The 18,085-nt window shown below is 38.6% G+C and overlaps 2 protein-coding genes across 5 annotated transcripts in view; one reads left to right on the plus strand and one right to left on the minus strand.

Annotated features, from left to right (window-relative positions):
• The window catches only part of UBE2K (ubiquitin conjugating enzyme E2 K), a 75,307-nt gene extending 59,709 nt beyond the window's left edge, over positions 1-15,598 (minus strand). For 3 of the 4 annotated variants that reach the window (XM_086406091.1, XM_086406094.1, XM_086406090.1), the window contains exon 1: positions 15,331-15,598. In XM_086406091.1, coding sequence (XP_086262217.1) covers positions 15,331-15,393 — 63 coding nt within the window. In that variant the 5' untranslated portion in view covers positions 15,394-15,598. The remainder of the gene's footprint in view (positions 1-15,330) is intronic. The other variant, XM_086406093.1, reaches the window with a different exon arrangement.
• Positions 15,599-15,708: 110 nt separating this feature from the next.
• Positions 15,709-18,085, plus strand: part of SMIM14 (small integral membrane protein 14) — a 143,593-nt gene continuing 141,216 nt past the window's right edge. The window contains exon 1 of the mRNA XM_086406096.1: positions 15,709-16,095. Coding sequence (XP_086262222.1) covers positions 15,948-16,095 — 148 coding nt within the window. The 5' untranslated portion in view covers positions 15,709-15,947. The remainder of the gene's footprint in view (positions 16,096-18,085) is intronic.

Genomic DNA, 18,085 nt, shown 5'->3' on the forward strand with positions numbered 1-18,085 from the left:
TGACCCCATGAACCGCAGCACACCAGGCCTCCCTGTCCATCACCAACTCCCAGAGCCTACCCAAACTCATGTCCATTGAGTCAGTGATGCCATCCAACCACCTCATCCTCTGTCATCCCCTTCTCCTCCTGCCCTCAATCTTTCCCAACAACAGGGTCTTTTCAAATGAGTCAGCTCTTCGCATCAGGTGACCAAAGTACTGGGAGTTTCAGCTTCAACAGCAGTCCTTCCAATGAACACCCAGGACTGATCTCCTTTAAGATGGACTGGCTGGATCTCCTTGAAGTCCAAGGGACTCTCCAACACCATAGTTCAAAAGCATCAATTTTTCAGTGCTCAGCTTTCTTCACAGTCCAACTTTCACATCCATACATGACCAATGAAAAAACCATAGCCTTGACTAGACGGACCTTTGTTGACAAAGTAATGTCTCTGTTTTTTAATATGCTATCTAGGTTGGTCATAACTTTCCTTCCAAGGAGTAAGCATCTTTTAATTTCATGGCTGCAATCACCATCTGCAGTGATTTTTGAGCCCCCAAAAATAAAATCAGTCACTGTTTCCCCATCTATTTGCGTTTGCCATCACCTAAACCTGCACCTTCTCCAAAACTCATTTTAAGTTCCTCAGATTCCCAACTTCTGTAGATTAAATAAATTCACTTTGATACTTCAAACCCAGCTATTAGCTCACTTCATCAAAACAGAACCACTCTCCCTCATTATCAATCATCTTTACTGTCCTCACTTCCCTCCTTAACCAGTTTTGATTCCTTGGACATTCATTATAATCAATCCTTTGCAAATACTCTTGACAAACGATACTTTCCTTCCTTTAGTGTACTCATATGGCAAAGTCCCAATGCTAATTAAACTCATTCCCCCAATAAACTAAAACACACAAAAAACTCCTTGCATCTACCCCTAGCAGCTTTGTTGGGGAGGGGCAAGGAACAACCAGCATTAATAAGTCTCCTGTTCAAGTGAAAAACACAAATCCCAAGTGGAAACTTAACACTGTCCTAAGTATCTCTGCTTATATTAAAGATTAATCCTTCCACTTATATTTGGAACACCGCTCCCTGTTCTTCTCCAGGACTTTGCACCCTCAATTACTCCTCCTCTCTCTAGCATAATCAATTTCTCCCATTCATTAATATACAAACATACTCTGATAAGCTAATAGAAAATTGTTTTAAAGATCTCTGAAGTCATGGTCTTCTCCAGCTCCCTATCTTCTCTCCTTTCCTATCAAAGCAAAACTCCTTTAAAAACCTGACCATCTATGGTTGCCAATTAGTTCCTCATCTCATTCCTCTCACAATCCACTCCGGTGAGACATGCACATCGTTCCAATGAAAATATTCCAGTCAAGGTCACCAACAATCACGTTGCAAACTCAACGGTCATTTCCCCTATTCAGCAGCATTACAAAGTTGATCAGTCTATTCTTGGAATTCGGTCTTCTCTTAGCCTCAATGACATCACACTCTCCTTTGTAGGTTCTCATCAATTCAACATATGCCAGGGACCCAAGACAAGTTCAGACTTTGTCCTAGACCCCTCCCTTTCTAATCAAATTCTCCTACTAGAGTTAAGTCATCCAGCCTAAGTTTTAAACTACACCATCTCTATACCTATGATGCCCTGATCTTTCTTCAGCTCTAACCTCCAGATTCACATAATCAACTGCTTGTTACTTTCTAGCCTTGAAACCTAACAAGAACAAAACAAAGTTCTCATCTTCCTCAACCTCCAGTGTGCTTTCCCCACTCCTATTTATTTAAATCACTACTGTTTCTTTTGTTATATCCAGCAAAACTCAACCTTTAAATACTAAACCTTTCCTCACATCTTCAGTGTCAATTCATTCTCCACAGCAGTCAAACTGATCTTTAAAAAGACACAAATTCTGTCTGTTGCTTTAAATCCTCAAACGGCTTTCAGAGTCACTTAAAATCCAAACTCCTTACTTTGGGCTTATAAAGTTGTATGTGATCTGGCTCCTGCCTACATCTCCAAATTCATCTTACACCATTCTCCACCTTTACCCACAATACTCAGTCTAAACCTTTTTGGCTGCTGAGACATTGCAAATTCATTCCCAACTTTAGAGACTTTTAACAGTTTCCTCTGATTCGGACTGTTCTTCCCCTAGAGACATGCTGTTATCATTCAGATCTCAATTTAAGTTTACAATTCTAGGAGAGGCCTTTTCTGAACCCCCAATCAAAGCCAACTAATTAATTTCATCAATATTATTTTATCAATTTTATTTTCATCAATATTATTATTATAGCTGTACAATATTATTATACTACTCTGCACTGCATTTATTACTTACTTGTCTGTCTTCCCTTGCCCCATTCATTGCTATATCCCCAACACATATCATGATGCCTAGCATAGAGGGAGCCCTCAAGTATCTTTTAAAGAGCTCTTGGTACTAATAATACAAAGATGGATGAGACATGATGCCTACCTGTGAGAAGCTTGGAGTCTCATAGGGAAAAACAGCTTCAAATAATTTTAAAAATTACAGATTTTGGTTTAAAGTCCCATGGGAACTGTATTCAAAGCTTCTCCCAACAACAAATTCAAAATACGCATACATATGTACATACAGATAAAATGAAAGGAATATCAAAATTAAGATGTATTTCTGTATATATGAAATATTTCATAAACAAAACAAATTTTGCTTTAAAAAAAAGAATTATCTCTAGGAGTGAAATTACAGATTATTTTTACTTGAATATGGTTCCCCATATTTATCAAAGTTTAATGTTTGTTACTTTTACATTCACAGAATTTGACTATTTATTTAAAAGAGAAAAGCAATTATATTGTTTACATTCTTCACTATATAATGACTATTAGCTTTCTATGTGCATGTAAGAGTTGATCATCCTAATGTATGACTAAGTTAGTAAATTTTAATTTATCTTCCCAAGTAGTTTAAGGGTTATCTCCAAGAAACTCTTTCCCTGAGTTTAGGTTACCTCATCCTCACAGTTCTCCTTAAACTCAACAAGCACACACAACTACCTTTTCAATGTTTTACTATCTTACTGGGCCATAATTTACTCCATAAGGGCATGGACCATGTCTATCTTATTAACAAACAGAGGTGGCTTTTAATAAATATTTGTTGAATAAATGAAGAAAATGTAGAATTACTAAAGAGTTTAAACCATCAGACTTCCCCAGTGGTCCAATGGTTAAGATGCTCTGCTTCCACTGCAGGGGACACAGGTTTGATCCCTGGTCAGGGAAGTTCTGTGTGCCATGAAGCGCACCAAAAAAAGCTTAAACAATTTAAGTACAGATGATGTCATATATAATACTAAATAGATGCCCCCTGAGATCATGAAAGGAGAACTACAAAAAAAAAAAAAGCAGAAAAGATTCCCTTCCCACTATCTTATTTCTAAGTTTTAGACTTAGACCTGATATTACCCCAACTCAGAACCTAACTACATTATCAAAAGAAACTCAACTTCACTGGAGGCCATCTTTATCAGCATATTCAACTCTTCCTAGTACCAAAAGTTTCGGAGAAGGCAACGGCAACCCACTCCAGTACTCTTGCCTGGAAAGTCCCATGGACGAAGGAGCCTGGAAGGCTGCAGTCAATGGGGTCGCTAAGAGTCGGGCACCACTGAGCCTTTTCACTTCACTTTTCACTTTCATGCATTGGAGAAGGAAATGGCAACCCACTCCAATATTCTTGCTTGGAGAATCCCAGGGACAGAGGAGCCTAGTGGGCTGCCGTCTATGGTGTCGCACAGAGTCGGACACGACTGAAGAGACTTAGCAGCAGCAGCAGCAGCAGCAGTACCAGAAGTAGGATGAAAGGTATTACTTTCGTAGGGCTTGGGATTAGCTTCCTGGACCTTAAGAAACCCTTAAACTCATTCAGGAAAACAAATGCCTCTTGCTTACCAGGCAATGTGTTAAGCAATGGAGAATAGAAAATCAGGACGATAGGTCTCTGTCCTCAATGACTCACACTCAGTTTCATCGGGCAGATGGAGACAAAGCACTTAAGTAAACACCTAAGGATATAATCAAAATATGACCAAGCCAAGATATATTTTTTAAAAAGTCTGACATACCCACTTAAAATTTCATCCAAATACCCATATACCCTAAACTCTTGCACATACACAACAGCAAGAAACTGGAAACAAACCAAATATCCAATGCATAAACTGTAGTATACTATACACACACACACATTTTAAAAATAAAGGAACTACTCCAAAACCACTGCAGGTGTTGACTGCAGCCATGAAATTATAAGACGCTTACTCCTTGGAAGGAAAGTTATGACCAACCTAGATAGCATATTCAAAAGCAGAGACACTACTTTGCCAACAAAGGTCCGTCTAGTCAAGGCTATGGTTTTTCCAGTGCTCATGTATGGGTGTGAGACTTGGACTGTGAAGAAGGCTGAGCGCCGAAGAATTGATGCTTTTGAACTGTGGTGTTGGAGAAGACTCTTGAGAGTCCCTTGGACTGCAAGGAGATCCAACCAGTCCATTCTGAAGGAGATCAGTCCTGGGTGTTCAATGGAAGGACTGACGCTAAAGCTGAAACTCCAGTACTTTGGCTACCTCATGCGAAGAGTTGACTCACTGGAAAAGACTGTGATGCTGGGAGGGATTGGGGGCAGGAGGAGAAGGGGACGACAGAGGATGAGATGGCTGGATGGCATCACCGACTCGATGGACATGAGTCTGAGTGAACTCCGGGAGTTGGTGATGGACAGGGAGGCCTGGCGTGCTGCAATTCATGGGGCCGCAAAGACTCGGACACGACTGAGCAAATGAACTGAACTGAACTACTGATGATGAATGAACTGAAAAATTTAAGAAAAATGAAGCACAAAATATTTTATATCACTGCTGAAAATCACCAGTCTCAGACAACCCACAATTAAGTACACCAATCCCAAACAGGATGGTTCACATAAAACAACAAAACTTGAAAGTAAAGCATCACACGGTCACTTGAGAGAAAATACCACACATGCTAGCTAGCCCTGCATTTGTAATTACTAGAAAAATTCATAATCACACAAAGGCTAAAAATAATGAACAGAGTAAACAAATCCGTTCTAAACCTAGGTAAAGAGCACTTTAAGCAACAGCTCTAAAAGATTAGACACCTTTTGAAGATTTGGGGCATACTTTAAATGTTACTAAGCTTACTACAATTCAGGCACCATGCTGGATGCTGAAGAGAAAAATATAAAACCCTCAAAGAGCTCAATGATCTAGCAGGAGCAGAAAGACATACATATAATCATTAACAATACAGTAACTGCTCTAAAAAGATCCTGACATGGAGAAGGAAATGGCAACCCACTCCAGTGTTCTTGCCTTGAGAATCCCAGGGACGGGGGAGCCTGGTGGGCTGCCGTCTATGGGGTCACACAGAGTTGGACACGACTGAAGCGACTTAGCAGCAGCAGCAGAACTCACTGTACCCGGTAGATAAATTACCTTCCGGGTGTGTTGGGGAAGGAGACTGACAGCAGAGGGGCCTGAAGTTTTTGGAGTGAAAAAAATGTTTTATCTACACTGTGGTGATGTCTCCACTGCATTTGTCAAAAAAACCTAACCCAATTGTACTTTATATGTAAATTATACTTTAATAAAGCTTGACATTTTAAAGAAAAAAAAATAAAAAGATCCTGACAAAGTGATAACTACAAAAAAGAGGTAATCTGCGTTCAAGAAAAGCTTATTAGGAATGGCATTTTAGAATGAGTTTTTCGAAAGTAAGAAGATAACGGCTTATTCCATGCAGACAAAACAACTCAACAGCAAGCAATTAATTTTGTTAGCTAAAGGCTGGAGGGAGAGTGAGGGTCTGAGGTATGTTTAGGCATGTAGCTGAGTTGAGACTTGACAGGAAGCAGGTCAGGAAAGGTAGGCTAGAAATGAAAAGGTTGTGACTTCACACAATAAGGGGTAGACAATCTAAAAGAAAATGACAAGATCATGTTTTAAAAATTAAATCCAGGGACCTCCCCAGTGGTCCAGAGGTTTATCCTCCATGTTTCCAATGCAAAGGGGCACAGGTTTGATCTGTGGTCAGGGAACTAAGATTCCACATGCCTCAAGGGAGGGACTAAAATATATTTTTTAAAAATAAATAAATAACCCAGTAGCACGGCACCAGGGGGGTTGAATTAAAAGTTGGGACAGACTAAAGGCAGAGAACTAAATGTAAATTAGCAAACTATCTTAATATAAAGAGTTTATCTAAGAAAGCCTGATCTAAGACAACTGACAAAAAGAACACAAAAGAGGAAACAAAGATTCAGGAGATTACGGAGGATAAGAGATGAAATCAGACTTATAAAGGGTAATAACAGAAGTTAAAGAAAAACCAAAATTTAGCATCAGAGCAACTGAAAGCGGAAAGCTCTAAGACAGAAATGGAAATGCTGAAGAAAGGCATATGCATTTAACAATTTAGAAGATGTTAGTAATGCCTGAAAAAGTAATTTCAGTATGACAAGAAACTGAAGAAGCCTGAGTACAGAAGTTAAAGAATGAACTAGGACTTCGCTAATGGTACAGAGCATAAGAATCCACCTGCCAATGCAGAGACTCGGGTTCAATCCCTGGTCCGAAAGACTCCACATGCTGCAGGCAACTAAAGCCTGTGCACAACGCACAGGCTCTAGAGCCCACAAGCCACAACCAAAGAACCTGCACGCAGCAACTACTAAAACCTACACGCCCTAGAACTTGTGCTCCGCGACAAGACACCACCACAGTGAGAACCCCAAGCACCATAAGGAAGCGCAGCCCCTGCTCATCACAACGAGAGAGAGCCCGTGCCCATGAAGGAAGACCCAGCACAACCAAAAACAAAAAAGAATGAATTCACTTTTAAGAACCAAATACATGAGAGTATCTTTCTGATAACCAGAGTAGGAAAATATTCCTTAAACAAAATATTGGGTTGGCCAAAATGTTCCTTCAAGTTTTTCCAAAAGATGCTATGGGAAAACTCGAAAGAACTTTTTAGCCAATCCAATACAAAAAAAAAGCACACCACACAGGAAAAGGCAGACAAATTTGACTACTTTAAAGGTAAACTCAGTAAGATCAAAGATGTGATAACGTTAAGTGAAATAAGCCAGTAAAACAAACAACGTATAATACAGTAATCAAACTCACAGAGACAAAAAGCAGAGTGCTGACTACAGGAGCTGGGCATGGGAGAAGTAAGGAGTTAAGTGTTTAATGGGTACAGTTTCAATTTTACAAAATGCGGAGTCTTGGAGATGGATGGTGGTATTGATTGTACAACAATGTGAATGTACTTAACACCACTGAAATTGTCTGCTTAAAAATACACAAGGTGTAAAGTTTTATATGAGTTAACACAATTTTTAAAAAGAGCATTTAAAAAAGTAAAAAATGCTTTTCAAAGCATTTAAAAAATTAAGCCACATAATAGAATTAGACAAAATTATAAAGAATTCTTACAAATCAGTAAGAAAAATACAAACCACAAAAATTCTTAAAAATGGGTAAATAATGGAAACACTAAATTTACAAAAGAAAGCCCACAGCCAATAGACACAAAAATATGCTTAATATCTCTATTGACAAAGAAAAATTAAAATAAGCTACCATTTCATATCCATCAGACTGACAAAAATCTAAATTTTGCAGATGTCACGTCACTAGAATTCTTACAGATTTCTACAGCGAGTGTAAATTGATACAATCATTGGGAGAACAATAATGCATATCCAATCATGCAGAAGATGCAAATACACTCAGATCCTGCAAATCTACCTCCTAAAAAATACCCAAGAAAACATTTATAATAATGTTCAATGTGTCTTTTTTATAACTATATGCCATCAACAGGAGAAGTAATCTATACAGTTGACCTTTAAACAAGGGGGTTAGGGATGCCAAACCTCTGCTCAGACAAAAATCGAAGTATAACTTATAGATGGCCCTCCATATACAGTTTCTCCGCATCTACACATTCAACCAACACTGAATCATTGTGGACTGCAGTATTTACTACTGAAAAAAATCCACATATAAGTAGATTCATGAAGTTCAAACTCATGTTGGTCAACTGCAGTTTAAAATTGAAGAACTTGAGCAATATATGCGTTGTCACAGATAAACCTTAAAAAACAACACTGAAAAGAAAAGTTGCAGGAGATGCAGAATATTATAACCATCTGTGAAGTTCTTCTAAAAATTTTTAAAACACTAAAAAGTGACCTTACACTCAAAAAATACTATGTTTATCAGCAGTAAAAAAATATGTATGGGAGGGATATACTCAACTTCAGCATAATGGTTACTTCCAAGAAGGAGAGTACAGAATAGAGAAAAGGTTGGAAAGTGAGCTTCCTCTGGAGGTTTTATTTCTTGGGGGGTTGAGGAGAGGCTAAAGCCAGTATGAGGATTAAGATCTATTAAATCTGGACCATGGATATAAAAGTTCATATATTATTTCTAAACTTCTAAGTCTAAAATAAAATGTAATTTTTAAAAGCATCTTTAGAAATAATGGATTGGAAGCAAGCAGCATATGATTATTCTTTCCATCATAATAAGTTAAATGGAGTCAGAGACCTGGTTTTAAATCCCTGCTCGGACAAAAAACCTGGAGCGCTGCAGTCCACGGGGTCAGAAAGAGTTGGACACCTCTTAGCAACTGAACCACCACCAAGTTACTTGACACTGTGGAAAGTTAATTTCTTCAGAGCTACAACTTTCTAATCTGTAATAGAAGCAACCCATCTCATAAGGCTGTCATAGATATAAAATACCAGATAGTAGGCATTCAACTATAGGTAGTTATTATTTTAAATTTGCAGTAAAAGAAAAGAACTAAATGGAGGGAAATGGCGAGGGTTTTGAATGAAATGAACTTGCCTCACCTTTTCAGATTATGTAGCAGAACTTACCATTGATGTCAGATGTATGTGACTACCACTTTCTAGCTTCCAAGACCCAATTTTAAAATAGGGATTTTACAAAGGAATTCAAAATTACACACCAGAGGATTAGAATCTGGATTCCATGGTCCAGTTAAAGGAGACCAGAGTCATGTGAAGAAATCCAAAATAATCCCACTGTCTCCTTAAGAAAGACTAACCATTTTCAGAACTAAGTCCAATTATACTTTTGTATTCCCCTTGGCCACCAGTCCCCATAGGTTATTTACACACAAAGAAACATTATCAGAAGTATCAATACTTAAGTCATCATCTTAAGCCTTTTCTGGAGTCACATTCACATAGAGCTATCACTGAACCATTGAAGGAAACTTTTATGATCCAAGGACAACAATAAGCAGAATATGAAAGCAGAATATAATTAATTCAGACATCTTTACAAGTATCCACTTACTGAATATTCCTAGCACTGCTCTAAGCACTGAAAAGACTCTCTTGATCTCCTATTTTCAGAGAAGAAAACTGAAATAGTCAGTGCTGTAGGTATTAAGCTGAAAAGCCAGGACTGAAATTCCAATGCCCACACTCTTAATCACTAAGCTAAACGTACTACATTATGCTTGGGAAATAAGTATCTCTGCCTCCTGGCAAACTTTTCTCACACCAAGATAGAAAAGCAGAACATATTTAAAGATTAATGCAATTCTCAACATTGAATGACATGTCATACATTGTTGTAATGATACATCATTTTATTAGCATTCAACTTTTATAGTATTGTTTATGAAAAATATCATCTCATAAAGCAACCGTATATAACAGCTGGAGTAAACTGGTGTGCAAAAAACCTGGACGAGGGGGCTTCCCTGGTGGCACAGTGGTTAAGTATCTGCCTGCTGATGTAGGGTACACAGGTTCGATCCCTAGTCGGGGAAGATCCCACATGCTACGGGGCAATGTGCCCATGTGCCGCAACTACTGAAGCCTGTGTGCCCAGAATCTGTGCTCCTCAACAAGACAAGCCACTGCAATGAGAAGCCTGGGCCCCACAAGGAAGAGTAGCCCCCGCTCACTACAACTAGAGAAAGCCCACATTGAGTAATGAAGACTCACAACCAAAAAAACAAAAATCTTAAAAAAAAAAACACACAACCCAGGTGAAGTTCACCATTAACCAGATCTTTGTGTCACTGAGCAACAATCAATCTCTCTAAGCTTCAGTTTCCTGAACTTATAGATGAGGTTTTTCACCTAGATCTAACGTCTCTTTCAACTAAAACATTCAATGCATTTTAACACATTCTCTAGACACTGTTGATGCATTTTCTAAACAAAGACTTTGAAAGACAGCTTTTGAAAAATATTTAAAATTAAATCATATAGTATATGCTCTTATGTCTATCCTTTTACTCAAACATATCCAAAGCTAACCTGTGTTTTTAAAAATCAGGAAATTGACTGGAAAGGGGTGGGTGTGGGGATTCTGATGATGCTGGTAATGTTAACATTCTGTTTGTTTTGGGTGTTGGTCACACTTTTATCATATGTGCTTTGTATATTACCTTTTATTATTTTGATCTGAAAAAGGTGGTTTTCCCCCAAAGATAACTTATGTGTTCTAACTCCACAACTATGTTTGTGTATATTAGAGCTGTGCAACCTTTCTGTTATTAATATATAAATGTTTCTAGCTTAATTTTGTCCACAACTCCTGCTCCCTAATTCCAATTCAGGAGTCTACAGAAGAGATCATTTACTTATAAATTATACAGTATTCTTGTAATTCTTTTAAGACTGTCTCCTGAAATTCAGTCTTCACTTTCCTTTGGAACCGAGCTCAACAACCTCTCTTCCTACATACACACACCCTCAGAATTCCCACAGCTCTGCTTCTCTCCATCTATCATTTTTATCTGTCTCCAACCAGGTAAGTCTTTCAGGGCTGTTTGCAAATATCCTCAATAAATGCTGATAACATATTTACTAAGAAATAAGAAAACACATTCTTTACAAAGGGATGATCTGCAAAGGAATCCCAGATGACTGATGGATAGATCAAAGCCTTTAAAAAATTAAAAAAAGAAATGCACCCCAAGAGCACTACTTGGAAAGGCTTTTAATTTTTTTAACTCAGTCAATAACACACCCAGAGTCAATAACACACTCATAAGGCTAAGCTACACTGAACTAAAAACTTACATAGCTGTAAAAACAAATCGCTTTTCTACTCGTAAAAAATTGTTCAAATTCTAGTTACATTAGTTTATAGCAGGAAATTTCACCTTTGTCTTTAAACTAGAAAGGAAAAACTTAAAAAGAAAAAGATAATAATTGATAAACCAGGGGCAAAGTCTTAAAAACAAAACAGAACACTCAAAGCTAGTAGTAGTCATGCTATAATCAATTTTTTGGTACAGTTACTGTCCATTCATCTTTTAGATAAATTATACTACAAACTCTATATAGTTAACAGTCTTAAATGTTCTTCTAAAGAGTTCTGTCTACAGCAGTGGTTCTCAACGTCTGACAAAGTACGGAGACATTTTTAGTTGACACAATGGCAGGGAAATGGTAGGGAGGTGGGAGGAAGACTGCCTGTGCTATTGGCATCTAGTGCTCTTAGTCAGCGATGGTGCTGAACATCCTACAATGCACAGGAGAACCACCCACAACAAAGCCATTACCTGCCCCACATGTCAACAGTGCCAAGGTTGAGACACCATGGTCAACAGAAATTAAAAGACTTCCCTTTAAAGATCTGTAACTAGTTCTATACAGAATAGTCAAATATATAAAATTTAAAATGACAACAGGTACAAAAATCCATTTAAATACTCAAGGGAAATTTATACAAGAGTAGTTTTCATGAAACCAATTTGTTAATGCCACATATTTAAATATTCCCTATGAGAATCCTAGAAAATGTTAGCAAAGTGCAGTTACAATATGAAAAAAAACTACAGGTACCATACAGGACGAGAACAAACAAGGGTATGTGGACTGATTTACGGGCATTTTACTTCAGTAAACTTCAAATTTAAAAATATTTTGCATACTGAAATGCAAGCAAACCTTTAATTACAGGTAATGCTTAATGTTTAAACAATTAAATTAGGCTTCATTTAAATCTTTTAATCAGTAATACAAACCAGGTTCAATTATTTTTAAATAATTAAAAGTATGCCTACACTTGACAAGTCAGGACAGCATGGTATAATATAAACACAAGCAAACTTAGATCTAAATCCCAAAGGTGTATGTTTGCAGACAAATAATTTAACTTCTCTGAATCTCAATTTTCTCATCTAAGAAATAAAAAATCTAATTCAACAACCTGTTCTTGAGAATTAGCAGTAATATATATAAACAAATAGAGCTGCTAGTTCCTTTACAAATGGTGGTTGTTAATACCAGTAACAATTTATAATAAATAATATAACCTATGAGTACAGATTATAGCTTTACTCTGTCCTCATAAGCTACAATTCACTTACGTAAGTCAATAAAAAAAAAAAAACACCTATTAAGTGTACCTTAAATCAATTTTCTATTCCTTGCAACTTTGAAATATTACTTAAACTTACACAGATTTAAGTAAATTAATATCTCAGACAAGTGACAGATTTCCAAACACAGTCTCATGGAAAAAAGGCCTACATGGTTTATTTATTTTTAGTAAATAACATATTAGCAGACTCAAAATTCAAAAGGACTCTTTTGATGCCTGTGGCCCCAGACACCCAATTCTCCTACAGAGAAACAATGTTACCAAGTTCTCATTAATCCTTTCACCTATACAAATACACATACTCCCCTACTTCTGACACTAATGGTGGCCTCCTCTCACTGTTCTGATTCTACCCTCTACTTTTCACATTTATCTTGAGGCTGTATTTTAATTAACAACACACTCCAACAGTGGCCATTTACAACTTCTTAGGCCAGATGTAAGCTATCTTTACAAAGACACTTAAAAAGGGGGAGGGAAAATCCTTAAAATCAATCAAGATTCTTAGTAAACACAAAAATGTGAAATAAACTTTGGTAAAATGAAAATTTACATAGAAAACATGAGGAAATACTTATTACATACCAGCCACTCAAATACTGCATTTACATACATAAAAAGGAAACATGTGGACTGTATTTCAATGTACTGAAAATAATCAACATAATCCACCTATAGAATTGGACTTAAGTATCAATGAAATAAAATATATTGGTGAAAATAAAGCTATTTATTGGTTATATATTCCAATATTAAATTATCTGATCCTTTCCTAAATGTTCTTTCTGGAAGAAGTTTCATTCCAGATAAAAAAATAATTTTCCTGTTTGGATTTTGTTTTCTTCCTCTGAAACACCACGTCACTTACTTGAAACAAGGTTTCATCATTGCTTATATATAAAAAGCTGTATTATTTTAACAATATGCATTACTAGGGCAATACAAGATTTCTTTTAAACTTCAAGTACTAAGAATATCATGGTGAAAAGTCACCTCACATAATGCAGAGACTATACGAATTATGAGAGCAGTGACCACTTTTAAGTAATAGAAAATAAAGCATTAAAGTCTTATATTAAGTTTCAGGCTTGTACAAACGTATTACAGAAGGAATGTTCTAGGCTACTGGCAATAATATTAGCTGCAAACTTTCATTAGGAAGATATACGTCAAGTATCCTGGAAAATATTTTCTTACTAAAGAAAAATTTAGAATCACTGTCTCACTATATATCACAGTGCAGGTATTTATGATTCTTTTTCTGCACTGTACCACAAAAACACAAAGTCATCCTTCCATTCAGAGTTTTGGCACTTGAACAAATACAGAGGTCAGAGTTCATACACATGCTCTGTAAAACCGATCATTACTTATATACTATTATATTCAATAAACCTGCTAGGATTTGGCATTTTTAAATAATTTTAAAGAATCTTTTCCACGTCTAACTGTAAAGACACACAGTCACTTCAGATTCAGTGGCACAAATAAAGTTCAAGTGCTTGCTATCAGACTTGTCAATAACTCATCACATGTTTAGAATGCTGAATTTCACGAATCATTGAGATCATTAAAGTACCAACGTAAGAGAAAAACACAAATAGCAATAATATATTCGATAATGATATTTGACATCTTGAAAATAACCATTCAGTATTTTTAATCTTTGTTGAGTCCAAGGAGAAAAACAACCTAGCATTCCTGTTGATTTTGGGTGTGAAAAACTGTACTATACTTTCATAATTTTGAGTCAAATTACCCAAACATTTAAAATACATTAACAAATGTGGCCAATATCAGCGTATCTAAAATTTCTACAGGACTCAAGAGTAGCTTGAGACAAAAAAAAAAAAATTTTAATCATTTCAGATATATGTTGGAATAAACCTACTTAATAAAGAAACGTAACAATATATTAATCTGAAATCTCATGTTTTTAAGTAGGACAGTTTTTCAAAAGTAAGAACTAACTATGGGGACATCATAATGAAGTTTCATGGCACAACACAGTAGTGTCACAGAGGCATTGTCTTAGGACAGACTCTCTCGTCTGTAACTTGTAAACAGGTTTTTTGAAATAAGCTACTCACACACTCCACTATTTTTTCCTAATCCTAGCTAAAAATATTTAAACGTCTCTAATATACCGAACGTGCCTGTACCTAGTCAAAAAGCTTCAGATGTCAATCGAAAAAGAGGCCTAGAATGTCGGAGTAAGTGGAAATGAGATAGTAGTCTAATAAGGAATTAATTTTCTATCTCAGGTGAAAATTCCCTTATCGCCCACTCAAATAAGCTAGTACCCTATTATGTCTTCTCATTTCTCCCAACACCCAACCGAGAGGGAGTTAACTCCGAACCTCCTTCTTTCATCAATCACTCCTTCCGTAAGGAAAGGAGGGTGGCCGCCAGACCGGCTATAACCCAGAATACCCTGAAAAGTGTGGGCCTTTGAGCGGCGCGGCTCTCCGGATCCAGTTACCACCTTTCCCCTTCCCCCAACCCACTTCCCGGGTTTTCTCAGGCTTGGCCTGCTACCTCCCCACCCTACAGTCACACTTCCAGCTGTTGCCACTGCCGTGGGGCGCTCTCTAGAGCTCACACCCGCCTTTAAGCGCCCTTCCTCCATCTGCCCCCTAAACCTTATTCCTCCCCAGAACCCCCGCCCGCGAGACCGTCCATCCCAGGGCCCGGGGAGGGGAGGGAAAGGCGGCGGAAGGAGGGGGAGACTGCTGCTTCCCCACAGGCAGAAGGGCGGCCGCAAAGAAGGCCAACCGGGGGTTACCAGGGATATTGGGATTGCCACCGGAAGGGCCCTCCCGCCCTGGGCTGATGTGGGGGACGTCCGGGAGTTCATTTCTGACCTCCTCGCTCTTCAGCACCTCCTTGAACTCCCGCTTGATTCGCTGCACCGCGATGTTGGCCATGTCTCCGCCCGCAGCTGATTCGTACCCGCCTCCTCCGCCACCGCTACGACCACCGCCACCGCCGCCACCTCTTCCTCCACCGCCTCCTCCCCCGGCGATTCACACCCGAGCACACGAACGCTGCCACTGCCACCCCGACCGCCGCACTATCTTCAATGTGGAATCACCTCCGCGCCCGGCCACCAAAATGGCGCCGGGTCCGCGCATGCGCACGACGCTGACCCGGCCGGGCGGCGCAGCCGCTCCCGTTGTAGCCCCATACGCCTTAGCCGCGAACCTGCGCCGCGCTGTGCGGCGCGTCTCTGCCTGAGCTGCGGCCGCGTGGCTCCGCCCCGTCGGCGTCTGAAGCCAGGAGGGTGCGGCTTCCGCGCGGGCCAGGGCTGCCCGGGCCTCACGGGTCGTCTCCGGCGCCTCCGCCCCTGTACGAATGTAGGTGGTATGGTGGAGGCTTCCAGACCTTCGCCTCTAACCGAAGGTTCGAGTCCAACCTGATGGGTTCACGCGGCCCCTCTAGGCTTGGAGCGCCGCCCTGACTCAGCCAGACCGCGGGCTTAATGTATCCGGCTGTGTCTAGTGTCGGAAAACACTGTCCCGGAACTCGGTCTGGCCCATTTTCTATTGGTTCTGAAAAGCCACTGCGGTTCGTTCTTGTCCTGCAGCCGTTACAGTTCTACTACTTCAGTCATCCCAGGATCTTTCCAGGTACAACAAATCATTAAGTATGGTCATTGTTGTATCTCAGTTGTAATTGAGACCAGGTCTCAGTGGAGATGCCTGAGATGGGTTTAGAAGCCAGATGTTGATCTTTGGCCTACTTAGATAATTAATAACAAGCCGTGGAACTAAAACCATAGCTTTAAAACTTGAATGTACATCAGGATCCCTGGAGAGCTTAAGAAAAAACAAAGAGTGCAAGGTGGGCCTAATTTGCATTTGTAGCAAGTTCCCAGGTGCTGCTGCTCGAGCTGCTGGTTCAGAGACCACAGTATGAAAACCACTGAACTAAGATATCTGAATATATAGGGAAAACTGAAGAAACCTATGCTTCTTGGGAAGGAAGGGCAGCTTTACTTCTGTAAGCCTGGAGTCTACAACAGTGGCTGGTGCTAGTAGGCTCTCAATGAATATTGAATGAATAAATGAGTAAAGAGTAAATGTTTTAAGTGGGAAGTGAATTTAAAGGCAATTTAAAAGTGGTTGTTAAGGCTGCCAGTAATATGGTTTTGATACTAAGGGATGCTTTGAGTAGAAAACATTTTGTAATACTATTTATTTAGAAGTTTATATTTCATGCATTTCTTTCACCTAACTAATCAGTAAAGCATCTTGTTAGGAAAATATCACAAATACACCATCTTAGCAAAAATTACCAAAATTGTGGCAGTAAAAAAAAATAAGCCCCTGGGTATGAGTCATTCAGTGGAGGCACATGGCAAAAAAAAAATTTCTTGAACTGCCGCAGGAACCAAGAGGGGATTTTAAATTCCAGCCCTCTTCCATACCAGCTCGCTCTCTTTCAACCTTGGTTTCCTTTTCTGCAAGACAAGGAAGCTGGATGAGATGATCTCTTCCGAGTTTTAAGAGTTTAGAATTCTAAAGCATCATCTGGAAACATTCCCCTAAACGGAAGAACTATAAAAGCCCTTCCAGCAGAGCCCCCTAGTGGTCCTAAGGCGAACCAACTATACATGTGGGTAATGGCACAATAAAATATGGTATAATGTATGTGTTGCAATGCTATGTGTATTTGTGCCAGTACGTTACAAATAATTATTTCAATGTGTGAAAAAACTTTTTGAATACTTTATCTATATCACTTTAATTCAGTCCCCAATATTAATCTTGTCGCTTCAAAGAAATTTAAAACACTCAAATCACAGGGGAACTAATTAGAAGGGTATGCTAATTTATTTGGGGAAGAGAAGTTTGGTAATTTTTAAATGCACATAATCACTGGCCCTGAAATTCCACTTTCACTCCATTTTTACAGTCCTTCCTATTTACAGTCCTTCGTATTTACAGAATATGAGGCAACTGCCAATTAACTGACATGAGGCAATCCTCAAAATACATTTTAGGGAGAAAAAGAACACTATGCTGAAAGTGATGTTGTATCCTGGATTGGACCCTGGAACCAAAAGGACATAATTAGTGAAATCTGAAAAAATTTTGTAATTTAGTTAATAGTGTAACACTGTTAATTTCTTAGTTTTGACATGATACTATGATTATGTAAGATGCTAACATTAATAGAAGTTAGTATAGGGTATACAAGATTCTCTGAAACAGTTCTGTAAATCCAAAATTATTCCGAAAGGAAAAGTTTACTTAAGAAATCATTATTGGGACTTTCCTGGTGGTCCAGTGGCTAAGGCTGCATGCTCCCAATACAGGGGATCCCTGTTGGGGAACTAGATCACACGTGCCTCAACTAAGTTCATATGCCACAACTGAACATCTTGCATGCTGCAACTAAGACCCAGTGCAGCCAAATAAATAAATAATTGCTGTTTAAAAAAAATTACGATTCTGTCCAGATTGTGTATAATATACCACCATTTGTGTGAGGGAAGAAAGGAATATGTTTGTGTATATGCTTGTGAATCCATAAAGTATCACTGGAAAAATACATCAGAAACTGACAGCAGTGGTAATCTCTGAGATAGCAATTTAAGTTCCTTGGGAAAGGCAA

The sequence above is a fragment of the Bos grunniens genome, chromosome 6, assembly GCF_055505025.1.
Source record: "Bos grunniens cultivar Pamir isolate PY7600 chromosome 6, Bosgru_T2T1.0, whole genome shotgun sequence".
Taxonomy (NCBI): domain Eukaryota; kingdom Metazoa; phylum Chordata; class Mammalia; order Artiodactyla; family Bovidae; genus Bos; species Bos grunniens.